Here is a 12,945-nt window from a genome sequence, read left to right as displayed (position 1 = left end):
AGTGGCATGGCATTACTTTAAATTTACAGTGAATATGGTGCCTTAGTTATAGTTTCTCTCTTTTTGTGCAATAGATCCAGCTATTCACTTTTGATGTATGCCCTAAGTGGTGTACTACAACAAATGAAACTCTGGTATGTAGGGAAACATTTTCAAATGAACACAGCAGACACAAGAATCAAGCGACAATGAAGCATATACAAATAACAAGGCAGTGTGGCACAGTAAATGTAAAATTCTTTCTTTGCCATCATTGATGCAATGTTATAAAAGACTGAGAATGTGAAAGATTTGACAACTTGCACCCACTAGTAGGCCGAAGGTTAAAGGTTAGAAAAACATGGCTTTCACAACTAAGTGCTTTCCTGAATATTAGAATTACCAAATCAGTAATGCTGACAGGAAGTGTCTTTTGCCATGCAATTAATCAGATATAAACACTGCATGTCCAAAGGGAAATTTTATAATTAGACATTGCAACTGGGACTTGAAACATGCCCCTTTCCAGGATCATCCATTCTTTCTGCCCTCCACCCCACCATAATTTTCAGTTTCCCTCCATGCCCCAAACAGACACTACTGTAGTTCTGTGCAAGTTCAGTTTTCATTGGGTTGCTTTAGGAAAATCCTTTGGGGGCTCCCCGCTAACATTTTGTGTTCTTTTTGTACTACATACATTTGGGTTCTCTGATGCTGCTAATACCTCTCCTCTTGTATGTGGATGGCGCCATGTTGGCTACATAAGAATTGGCACTCAGGAGGGTGATTATGCTATTGGCAAATATGGTGTGAAGTAGGGGTGGCTAACCACTACTCACCCACTCAGATGCTGTTGGACTCCCCAAGTCAGAAAGGCTAATGATCAGACTTGATGGAAGCTGTAGATCAGCAAGGGGTGGTGGGAATAGGTTAGCCACCCTGATATAAGGTTTAAACATGGTGCAGGTATACAATTTAAAAGAAAAATGCTAATTATTAAGTGCACCTCATAAAATACTGCTTGCAACACATGGCAGTGAAAATTATATCCTGACTGTCAGCCAGTTCATTAGCATGTATTTTGAATGGTACTTAGGCACAAATGCAGACACATTGAGAACTGTTAGTGAAAAGGACTTTAAAAATAGATCAAACCCCAGCTCCCTATTGATCTGCCTCACAGTTGTGAATTGAAGATTGCAGCCCAATAAATATTAATTGATTATCTTGTCATATTTACAAATTCCAGGGGGAAACGTTCGTGGAGGACTCCATCAACAAATATATAGCTAATTTGTATGGTTCCTTTTACAAAATTCATCCAGTGCAATGTGAGCAAGAAAGCCAATATCTGTTTCAGCAGTACCACACACCTAATGCTTAAAACGTTATCAGTCTTGCAGTAGTATAATAGTTGTAGCCAACTAAGTTGTGCACAGAAAAGATGCACTGATGTTAATGGGCATGACTAACTTAGGTTCATTAATTTCAGTGGACTTACTCTGAATACAACTTAGACAGCCAGTTCTTGGCCAATAAAAAAATAAAGCACCTCAGTCACAAAGCTCAGAGCAGTCTGACAACAAGGAGAAGCTCACACGCTAACCCATTATAATGGTGGGGGGCGGGTTGCAAGGGGAGAAAGTTGACCAAAGGATAAAGAAGAAATATGCATCTTGCTTGCCAATGTTCTCTTTGCTTAAAGAATACATTAGAAATTAGGTTGACATCTTGGCTTGACTTCTTTAGCATTGCTTATTGCTGGGTGTAAGTGGGACTGAAATAATAGTTATAATTGGACAGTTAATCACAGCAAAGACTTCCAGGGTTGTGTGGTGTGTTTTTTTACGATAACACACTGAAGTGACACATTCAGAAATCCAGCAGAGAAAAGAGGAAAGTGGTGTCTGATTTCAACAGATATTCCTGATCAAGGATGGTGAAGAAATCAAGATTAGTGACATCCTGCAGAAACAAACATAACAGCGCCCTGTCTGAATGCTATGATCATTCATGTCATTAGAGGAGTGCTAAAAGCATAGCAGGGAGGAATAAACATTCCAGCCATTAATTAAACACCTAAGCCATCAATCAGTGACAAAATCATCCCCTGAGCAAAACTTTCAGCCATTTCTAAAGTATAATGAGAGACCTAAAGAGCTGGAATAAAACTACAATAGCCTTCCTGCTCTTTGGATGTCAGTGATGAAAGGAACCATCTACAAATGGCCCCATAATGCTACAAGCCTCACTCTGCAATGCGTAGCATTCATAGAATAGTAGAGTTGGGAGGGACCTGTGAGGGTTCTCTAGTCTATCCCTCTGCAATGAGGGAAGCGCAAATGAAAACATCCATAACAGATGGCCATCTAACCTCTGCTTGAAAACCTCCAATGAAGGAGAGTCCACAACCTCCTAAGGGAGTCTGTTCCATGTGCAGGTAACGCTCCGCTTTGTGAAGGCAAACCTCGCACCAGACATGCAACAGTATGTCAAGGAGTGCCACACCTGCTTTCCCTGACCTTTTGCCTTCTTGGCTAGAAAACAGGGTTTTTCCCCTGACCGTTTGTCCTCTCACAAATTGTTTGCTAGACATAACGCTTGGCTAGAGCATGACCGGGGACACAGATGTAATCAAGTATTGGGGTGATTTCACTACTGTTTCCAATTGTTGACTTCTGCTAATAAAAGGAGCCTCCACAGAGCTAGCCGGCAGCTTGCTTGGAGCATGCTTGCCAGTGTGCTTCTGCACTGCTCACCTGCATCCAACCTCCTGTCATCTCAGTTTTTCCTACAGTTCCATTGTCAAATAGCTAGACTATCCCTGGCTCCTTTATTCTATCCCAACCATCAACACGGATGTCTGTTGCTGCAGCAGATTGTAATGATCATAACTTATCATCTTCCCTGCTGCACAGGTTTCCACAGGCTGCTGCAAAAATAGCAGACAGCAATCATACCAGCCTGATGCATTGAAAATAGCTCTGAGTAGCCTTGAACTATAGAAGGTGGGAAATGACAGGCAAAGAATATTTATGATCTCAAAGGATGCTGCCATGATTTTGGGGGAAGAAACCCTTACTTCTCTTTTCGGGGTAGCCTATGCGATACCAGAAGTGCAACAGTTAGATGAACAAAGTAATTTATCATTTGTTATATTTAATAAAACAAAGTTGTCATTTGCTATATTTTTACCCTGCCCTTTCTTCCCGAAGAACCTAGAGCGGCATACACATAATCAAAACATTTAATCAAATCAAAGCATTGAAAGCAGCCACATCTGCATTTGTACATGATCCGATACTCCGGAAACCTGAAGGTCCAAGAGTGTGCCTACAACAGCCTTTATGTGTAAGCTCTGTAAAAATAGTGCCATTAAGTGTGGATGGACACCTATAAAACATTTTATATGTTACCTTTCCTTTAGAAAAGGTCAAGGCAGCTGGCCACATTAAAACAAAATAACTAAAAGCAGCAGATAGCCACATAAACCTATGCATAACCAGCTGTTGAGCATCTTCCAGCAGTAAAAACAACCCAATACAGCAGGCATAGTCAAACTCCGGCCCTCCAGATGTTTCGGAGTACAATTCCCATCATCCTGTTAGCTAGGGATGATAGGAATTGTAGTCCCAAACATCTGGAGGACTGGAGTTTGCCTATGCCTGCAATACAGAGTCGCTTAAAAATGATTCATGGCCCAAAAGTGATCCGAAGCAGGAAAGTTTTAAGTCACTTGGCAGAAGGCCATTAAGGGAGTATGAATGCATGCAGGTTGGGAGGGTCTGTGATCCCAGTGGGGATATTTCTTATTTACTCAGAGTTCATCCTATATATTTTTTTGCACAAAGTTAATAATAATAATAATTTTTTATTTATACCCTGCCCTCCCCAGCCAGGGCCGGGCTCAGGGCAGCTAACACCAAATATAAATTACAATAAAACGTAATAGGAAAACAAACAAACAAACAAACAAACAAACAAACAAACAAAAACCAGTTAATTAAAATATGGCTTAAAATACAGCTTAAAATGCAGCCTCATTTCAGTAGTAGCCCATAAATCAAGACCATAAAGGGATGAAACATCAGATATCCACCCAAGTCAACTATGCATACTGATCCTATGTGGGCCAGCAAAAAAAAGGGGGGGATTTATATACCAAATTCCATATAAGGGGTCAGAGTGAGTCTAGGCCGAAGGCCAGGCAGAACACCTCCATCTTGCAGGTCCTGCGGAAAGATGTCAAATCTTGTGACAGAGCATTCCACCAAGTTGGGGCGAGTGCTGAAAATGCCCTGGCCCTAGTTGAGACCAATCTAACGTCCTTGAGGCTCGGGACCTCCAAAGTGTTGTTATTTATGGACCTTGAAATCCTCTGCAGGGTGTACCTTACGGGGGGGGGGGGTGTAGGATGCACTGTTTATAGATTTTGATTCTATTTTGCTTGTAGGAAGGTTATGCAATATCATTTCAAGCAATTGTTCTCCCATGCTTCCCAGTGCATTTTCCTGTCAGCTTCAGCAAAACGTCCGGCTTTTCAAAAAGTGGGATTATTTCACAAGAGTATCAAATCCTCTTTAAATGCAGAACCTGAGTTTTCTGCTTTGTGGTTGAAGTTCCTGTTTACCCAGGCCTTTTCAGTCAAAGTGGGAAATGTTTGTCTTGAACAGCAATTTGTACTTCTTTGTTTTTAAAGACTGCTACTTTATGAATATTTTAGTTTTGTATTTGCTTTATTCACTGGTGTAATTCTGCTCTTCCTCCTTTGCTATACATCCCCTTCGGCTCTGATGGGTGACTCATAAATACAGTTAACTATGATGAAGAAGAAGAAGTCTTATTTAAATTATAGCATAATTCTGTACACATTTATTTGGAAGGAAATCCCACTGAATTCAATGGAACTTACTCTCAGGTAAGTGCAAGCAGCTTTAAGAGAACACCAATTGTGAATTGTGTTAGCCTTTTCAATAAACTTACACTTTTCTGTTAATCGGGCTCTAAGATTTAGTCAAATCTTCTGAAAGTTAAATTAGGCAATGTCTTCCTTGAATCACAAGGTAAATCCTATAATTGCTAAAATATGAATACATCTATTTAGAAAAGACCCTCCCCTTCTGACTAAGCTGATCTATGTACAAAGCTACAATTTATATCTTGCCCCAGGGAGCCTACTGAATTTGTTCTGCTTATTTTCCATAAGTTATTTTAAGATATAAGCAACATTATTCCAGCACCATCAAACAATGCTTCTAAAACTGCACCACATAATTTATCTCGCTGCCCTTTGACATGCTATCATTGTTTATTTTGGAATGTGAATATTAGGTGCGCACACACCTTGTATATAATTTAGAACAGTTGGATGATTCAACATAGCCAATATAATATTCCTCCCCAGCCCTAACAAGCATGTAAAAACAAAAAACAAAGAGGAAGTTAGGATTATTCAGACTGGATCTTTTCATTTCCACCCTCTCTGTACACTGGAGTTACTATGTAGCAAACCCATTCATAACATCCAATGCAACTTATTTCAGCAAAATAAATAGGAAAAGCTTGACTTTAGGCATTATCACCGAAAGAGGAAAGGCAGGTTGAGCAGGGCTGAGAGGTGCACATTATTTACTTATTAAATTTAGGCAAAAACTGCTTGGACTGGGGTGGCAAGGGAAGGGCAATCAACTCTGAGATATTTCTCTGCTCTTCCTCCTTGCCTATGGTGGCTTTTCTTGCAAAAAAACGAAATTAAAAAGTGAGGGAGCCTGGAATTTGCTGTCTGTTTTTTGCATGTAACAGTAGTTTGGCTGTAACATGTTCTGGGTGCAATGACTGTTCTTTAGCGCTCATCACTTAAAATCATATCCCTGTGTTGCATGAGCTGCCTCCGAAGCTTTAAGGCTCAGGTGTCTCCGTAAACAGCTTCTTCTATTTTGCTTCCTTCTTTCTGCCACCTTTTTGTCAAGTCAGTTTGCATTTTGCTAGCTTTTGTGGCACACTTCCAAAAACTGCACTGCCAACTGTGTTACCGTAGAGCCAGAGGCACCATTGGAAGGGGGTGGGGGAGAGGCTGTGGCCTAATTCTCACTGAGCCTTCTCCTGCCACGTCTGCCTGCTCCTCCAAAATGTCTTACTCCTGATGTCTAGAGCCCATGCAGTGCTTGTTGCCATCATTAACACAGCCGCTTTTGTATGGAGCAGCATTCATTCATGTGACACTGCCCGCTCCCCTGCTTGCATGCTGTCTAAAGGAGTACAACCCAGATCCAGATCTGGCACCTTAACGAGAACTAGGACTGCATTTCCAAGCATGCGTGATTATTCCCAGAGGAGCACTTAGACCTCCATATATGATGAGGTATAAAAAACAGCCATGCCGAATGCTCTCAAAATGAGCTGCTGCTCTGCAATTTAATCTTGAATATACCCAACAGCGGGCCCTTGAGCCTTGCCCTCTGCAATCGTTGATATGTCTTTGCTCTCCTCCCACACTGAAACCATAAAAAAGAAGCCAGAACTGCTGAGTCTGCTGACTGCCGCAATGAAGAGCTTGCAAACTCTGCAGAGAGACTGTACCTTCTTCACAACTGCCACACTGACACCTTCCTTCCAGTATAGCTGGGGTGGCCAACTCCCAAGAGACTGCGATCCACTCACAGAGTTAGAGACTGGTGGTGATCTACCCCCTTTTTGGGGGGTGCAGGGCAAAAATGTTAAGCTTTTTTTTAGGGGAGCCAAGCTTGTTGAGATTCTTTGGAGAGAGCCAGTGATCTATCAGTGATGTCCGGTGATCTACCGTTTACAATAGAATGCAATATCATTACTCACTACACTGATCTGGCTCTGTTCCCTAAATACATTGTATGGGGGGGGGGGTAAGGAAAGCAGCAAGACAGTGAGTAACAGCCCTGCTACTGACCTGCTCAGTTTAATGTTTGTATAGATCTTACATGCAATGGGCTGTTTCTGCAGGAGCAGAAACACTGGAACATATTGTTTAGTGCACGGAAAGAGATGTAGGTGCTTTCAAGTTGTATGTTCATATACAGTCGTATCTTGGAATTCAAATGGCTTATTTGCTGAACGCTTTGGCTCACGGACTATCAAACACCGGAAGTGATTGTTCCGGTTTTTGAACATTTTTTGGAAGCCAAATGTCCAGTGGAGCTTCCTGCAGCCAATCGGAAGCCACGCCTTGGAAGTTGAACATTTTGGAAGTCGAATGGACTTCTGGAATGGATTCCATTAGACTTCCAAGGTATGTCTGTATTAAGCTGAATACCTAGAGGTGCTCTGTCCTGACCACAAGGGGCACAATGGATAGCCAATGTGGCAGGTCAGGTGGATGACAGGGTGAGCTGGAGTTGCAGGACCTTGGACAGCAGCAATGAGAGGACTAGAGAGGAACAGGCATGAGGGAACATGCAGTTAAAAAGAAATAACTTGGGGGATTTGTGGGCAGTGGGAAAGATGTGAGGTTGTGATTATTTGGCCCCAATCCTAGCATGGGTGTGCAGTATTTTTTTAAAAAAGGTCTGATAAGAGACAGACATTACAAAGGCAAACTTCATTGGTGTTGTGAGAGGAGTACGTGAGTCCATATGAATAGTCATGCAACTGACTCATAGGATATCATCCACCTTTTCTAACAGCATGAGTCTATCTAATTATAGCTGTGAAGCCAGCAGAAACAACCTGTCAGGTGGTTCTGGCTATCTGTGACTAGGTACAAAATGCACTCTAGTAATGGATGCCCAATGGGGCCACAAGAAAAAGACTGCCTTGCTAAGCACACTTACTTGAAAGGAAGGCTGGCTGAAACTAATGGGCCTTTTCAGTAGCAATCTATGGGTAAAAGCTATCAGAGTCTCCACATGTTTAGCCTTGGGGCATTGGTTATTGGTTACTACCTGAACAAGGGAACCTACCTACTGATCAGCAGTAGCTTCAAAATGGACAAAACAAAGTACACTAGCACACAAAGCATCAAGGAATTTAGACGCACGAGATACAGTGATTGCTACCAAGTTAGCTGGCTGTGTGCAGCCTGTGTAGGCTAGAAAAAATTATTAGTCACACAAAGGCCTATTAAGCCATGATAGCTAATAGAACATCCTTGTTCGTCCTGAATATCAGGTGCGAACAAGGAGAAGAGGGAAGCAGGGTTGCTTTCACCCCCTGCCTGGTACCTAGTTAGCCACTATTGGAAGCACATGTCAATCACATGTTAAAAGGAAAAAACTGAACAGGGACACTGTCAGACAACTAAATCATTGACTGCATTGCCAAGTCTTCAACTACCCACGACACAGCTACTTATATCCATAAGTAAGCAGAAGTAGCTGGAGGTCTTAAATTTTGTTACTTCTACTTACACTGTTGATATATGGGGACTATACATTATTTATTGGTACAGTCACACGCATGCGCAGAAGCGGCAAATGGCGACCCGCGCAGACGCAAGTTGTGTTCTGTTGAGGTTGTGAATGGGCCTCCGGAACGGATCCCATTTGCAACCAGAGGTACCACTGCATTGATGAATGTTATTTTATTACAAAAATATTAAAAACATATTGGGCTGGAAAGGAACATAGGAAACCGCCTTATACAGCTAGCGATGCAGTGCCTTCAGCATGGAAATAATAATTTATTATTTATACCCCGCCCATCTGGCTGGGTTTCCCCAGCCACTTTGGGTGGCTCCCAACAGAATATTCAAAATAGAATAAAACACTATTACAATACAATAAAACAAAAAAATACAATAAAACAAAACTAGGCTATTTATGTATGCAATGTCAGCAGCAAAGGTTATAGTGGCAAAACACTGGAAAGATAAAAATACACCCACTAAAGAGGAATGGGTAGTCAAATTGTGCGAGTACTTGGAGCTTGCAAAGCTGACAGATGCAATAAGAGATAAACCTTAAAAAATGGTGAAAGAAGAATGGGAATGTTTAAATAATTATTTAGGGGACAAGGGCTCAGCAAGAAAGATTTGGCTATGTTTAGAATGATACCGCATAGAGAAATGTTCCCTGATACCAAGATGAGGGATTCCTTTGGAATGCAGATAGAGATAATTGATAAGAATAATGATCTGTTGTGAGCTTGACGGAAGTGTACAATAGATGAGCTTTCCTGCTTTGGCTCATCTTCCTTTTTCTTTTTCTTTTTTTCTATTTTTCTTTTTTCTTTTCTTTTTTCTTTCCTATAGTTGCTTATGTTCTGTGTCATGTACTTCAATATTTTTTGCAGTTTTTTAAAGTTTTTTCCATTACTATTAAGGAATTTTCCTTTGTAATTTTGGTTGTCTATATTTATATGTACCTGCTTAAAGCAAAATAAAAGTTTTTTTTAAAAAATAAAAATAAAAAATAAAAATACAATAAAACATCAAACATTAAAAACTTCCCTAAACAGGGCTGCCTTCAGATGTCTTCTAAAAGTCAGATAGTTGTTTATTTCCTTGACATCTGATGGGAGGGCGTTCCACAGGGTAGGTGCCACTACCAAGAAGGCCCTCTGCCTGGTTCCCTGTAACTTTACTTCTTGCAGTGAGGGAACCACCAGAAGGCCCTCAGAGGTGGATCTCAGTGTCCGGGCTAAACAATGGGGGTGGAGACGTGCCTTCAGATATACTGGGCCAAGGCTGTTTCGGCAACCTGTACCCCCCAGATGTTGTTGGGCTATAACTCCCATGATCCCTGGCAATTATCCATTCTGTGTGGGGATGATGGGAATTGGAGTCCAACACCTTCTGGAGGGCTACAGGTTTCCCATACCTGGTCTACAGTGTCTGCCAGCTGACTCCAACATTTGAGGCAGAGGCTCCAGTATTTTGGGGATTCCTAGTCCTAACTGGAGATGCTGGGGATTGAACCTGGGAACTTCTGAATGCAAAACAGATGCTCTACCACTGAGCTATGGCCCCCCACCAAGGATTCTGGATGAGATAGAAAGGTGGATGCTGGTTTGGAAGGTCTGATCCACCAAAGATCTGCTGTTCTTATGATCTCAAGACAAGTGATAAGCCTATAGGTACAATCTCATATGCATTCCCAACCCTTCTTCTGGTGCAATATGAAGAAGCCCATGGCCAGCATAATTTCGAATTGTAATTGCAGTGTAAGCTGATTTAAGAGCTCTTGCAGAGCAAGTAGACAGAGTATACAATTTAAATAAATAGGATATGTAGCAGTGCCAAACTGATAAAAAAAAACCAACAACAGTCTGGCTTGCTAATTTTCTAGAAAGTTGTAAGTGGCATAAACCCCACCAGTGTCTGTTATCTCATCATTTTCTTTTTTAATTGCTTAAAATTTTCACACTTCTCTTTACACCAGTGTGGCTTTTCTGCTCACACTAGTGCGATATTTTCAAGGCATGAAAATGGAATCTGTACCAAATAAGCAGAATCTTGGAATCTGTACTAAACAAGAATAATCTTGGCAAGATTACTACTAAATTAGCACAGAGAGATGGTCAAAGGGTTTTGATTTGGGGTAGGTTTTTTTTTTTGTTTTGTAAGATTTCAGTTCACACATGCATATAAATTCTTTGTGAATGAAGCCCTGCTAAATATGTATTCTTGCATGTGCATATGTGCATCTCTATATATGTGCATATGCATATGCATATGCTATATCTATCTATCTATCTATCTATCTATCTATCTATCTATCTAAATAACAAAAGAGGTTTAAAGACTGTCTCAAGGCAAAGCTAAAAAAATGTAGTATAAACACTGACAACTGGGAAACACTGGCCTGTGAGCACTCCAGTTGGAGAACAGCCTTTACCTAAGGTGTCATGGGCTTTGAAGACACTTGAACTCAGGATGCAAGGGAGAAACGTGCTAAGAGGAAGGCACACTTGGCAAATCCACACCGTGATCAGCTCCCACCCAGAAACCAATGTTCCCACTGTGGAAGGACGTGTGGATCCAGAATTGGCCTCCACAGTCACTTACGGACTCATTGTTAAAACCATGTTCATGGAAGACAATCTTACTCGGCTATGAGTGATCGCCAAAGAAGCAGCAGCAGATACAATGCAGTAAAGAGGAAGCAAGATTCACAGGCAGAACCAGGGTACATTCACTACCACCTTTTAATACTAATCTAGTCCCAGCTGAGTTGGCAGCCTGTATCTTTTGAATGCAGATAAAGATACACATGCCCATTCGAGAGCTACTAGCTGCAGTGTACAACTAGCTACTTATGTCATCTGAATCAGGGACATGTTGCTTTTGAACTCAAATAAACTTGCAAAGCAAAACACAATTTAGTGAACCAGTGCTTGTCAGAAGTTCTGTCAATGTGTAGAGAGTACTTTCTGTCTTCACTGTGGCCACACATATTTGAGAGCTGGAATGGAAAACAGGTAGGCAGCCATTGGCCATGCTTGTGCAACAGAACTTTCCTGCCCCTTTTCCTCCCATGAACATCCCACACCCTCCCCAAAAGTGCTCTGGAGGGTTGGGAAAAACCCCAGAACAGATTTAGGGAGTTACAGGGGGAGAAGACGGGGTGGGGTGGGGATTCAGTTGTACAAATCCTCGCACTGGTGGATTGAGTGACTTAGTGCTAAACTGGAGCTGCCCTATTCTTCCATTACAACAGGGTTCCACTTTGTTTCTCCTGGGACTCAGCCAGACTGGTAAAGAAAAAGCGATTTATATGCATTGTATATGCGATATAACATTGTGCCTGCAGATGGCAATGTGGAGTCCCATTTTTCTCTACTTGTTTTCCCTGTTTAAATTTACAATGCTTTAAACTGACACGGTCCTTTGATGCGCCCAGATCCAGACCTGGTTTGTTTTAAAGTGTTTCCCTTACTTTCTATGTGGTATACATTACTCTCTCCACCCAACCCTTGCTATTTGAGACCAAATTATTAGGGTTCTTCCATGTGAATGTGTGTATGTGTGTGTGTATATATATATATATTGCACTAAAAACAGAAAGGAATTACTTTCACCTGTTTTCCAGAACAGTAGCTGCATTGGTCTGCATTGTTCATCTAAAAAACAAACACAAAAATTGGAGTCCATTATCTGCGAGAAACCCTACCAAAACCACTGTGGTTACTGCATAGAGCTTTCTAGCATGGGAGATTTTAGATCTGAATTGGCCATGGTGAAAATTGAAGCGGAGTAGTCCTTATTTCAGATTAGTTAATCCAATGCCTCCCTTATCCTCCAGTGTAGCTGTAAGGAACAGATTAGAATCTTTTGATCTTGATCAACCACAGTTTAGTATGTCACCTAAACTGTGGTTTACCTTAACTATATTTTGATAAGTCGGTTGCTTAAAACAATGGTTTGAAATTGGCATGCTTCACCAGCCATTGTTAGGGCTTAGCCAGAATTTGTGAGGGTTTGGGACTATCGGTTAATCTGCCACAGAATTGAAACTGTGCAAGCTCCTTCTTGTTGGAGCACTGGAGGAGGAGAGTCTGAGACTTGCCTAGACAATGGTTTAGCATTATGCCTTAAGCAGTCTAGGCTCGTCTCCATATTGAACACTGTTTTTGCAGAGCTCCCTATATTACACAGAGTTGCATACATCTGTAGGCTCTATTTCAACTAGGAAATGAAGGCACCCAAGCTCAGGGGCAGAGTGTGCTGCCATGATCCTGCACACATTCAGTACATATAGATTCATTTCTGAAAAGGACTGTGGTATGACAGAGGGGAAAGAGTTGGTACTAATGAATAGCAAATTTAAGTTGTACAACATTAAAAAGGGGGAACACTATCATTTAAAGAAAAAAACATAAAGCTAGTAATGCAGTAGTATAAAACTACATTAAACTGAATAAAAATAAAATTCCAAGGAATTCATATGGTAATTAGAAAAAAGGAACCCAGTCTTAGAGACCAAGGAAAATCTGATCAGGTTTTCCAATACTATAACAGTCTGTGAAATACAAAATTCCAGAATGGTGCCTCTTATT

General features: G+C 41.2%; 1 protein-coding gene across 8 annotated transcripts in view; it reads right to left on the bottom strand.

Moving 5' to 3' along the window:
• PPFIA2 (PTPRF interacting protein alpha 2) overlaps positions 1 to 12,945 on the bottom strand; it is a 293,474-nt gene that overhangs the window by 116,433 nt on the left and 164,096 nt on the right. For 5 of the 8 annotated variants that reach the window (XM_079991813.1, XM_079991806.1, XM_079991807.1 and 2 more), the window contains one exon: positions 11,968 to 12,009. The exons of 2 other annotated variants lie outside the window; for them this stretch is intronic. In XM_079991813.1, coding sequence (XP_079847939.1) covers positions 11,968 to 12,009 — 42 coding nt within the window. Of the gene's footprint in view, positions 1 to 818; positions 877 to 11,967; positions 12,010 to 12,945 lie in introns of those variants that run through there. One more of the 8 variants, XM_079991812.1, reaches the window with a different exon arrangement.

This window comes from Podarcis cretensis (assembly GCF_951804945.1).
Source record: "Podarcis cretensis genome assembly, chromosome: 10".
NCBI lineage: Eukaryota > Metazoa > Chordata > Lepidosauria > Squamata > Lacertidae > Podarcis > Podarcis cretensis.
The sequence above is the reverse complement of the archived record's forward strand: the minus strand, read 5'-3'. Positions and strand labels throughout refer to the sequence as shown.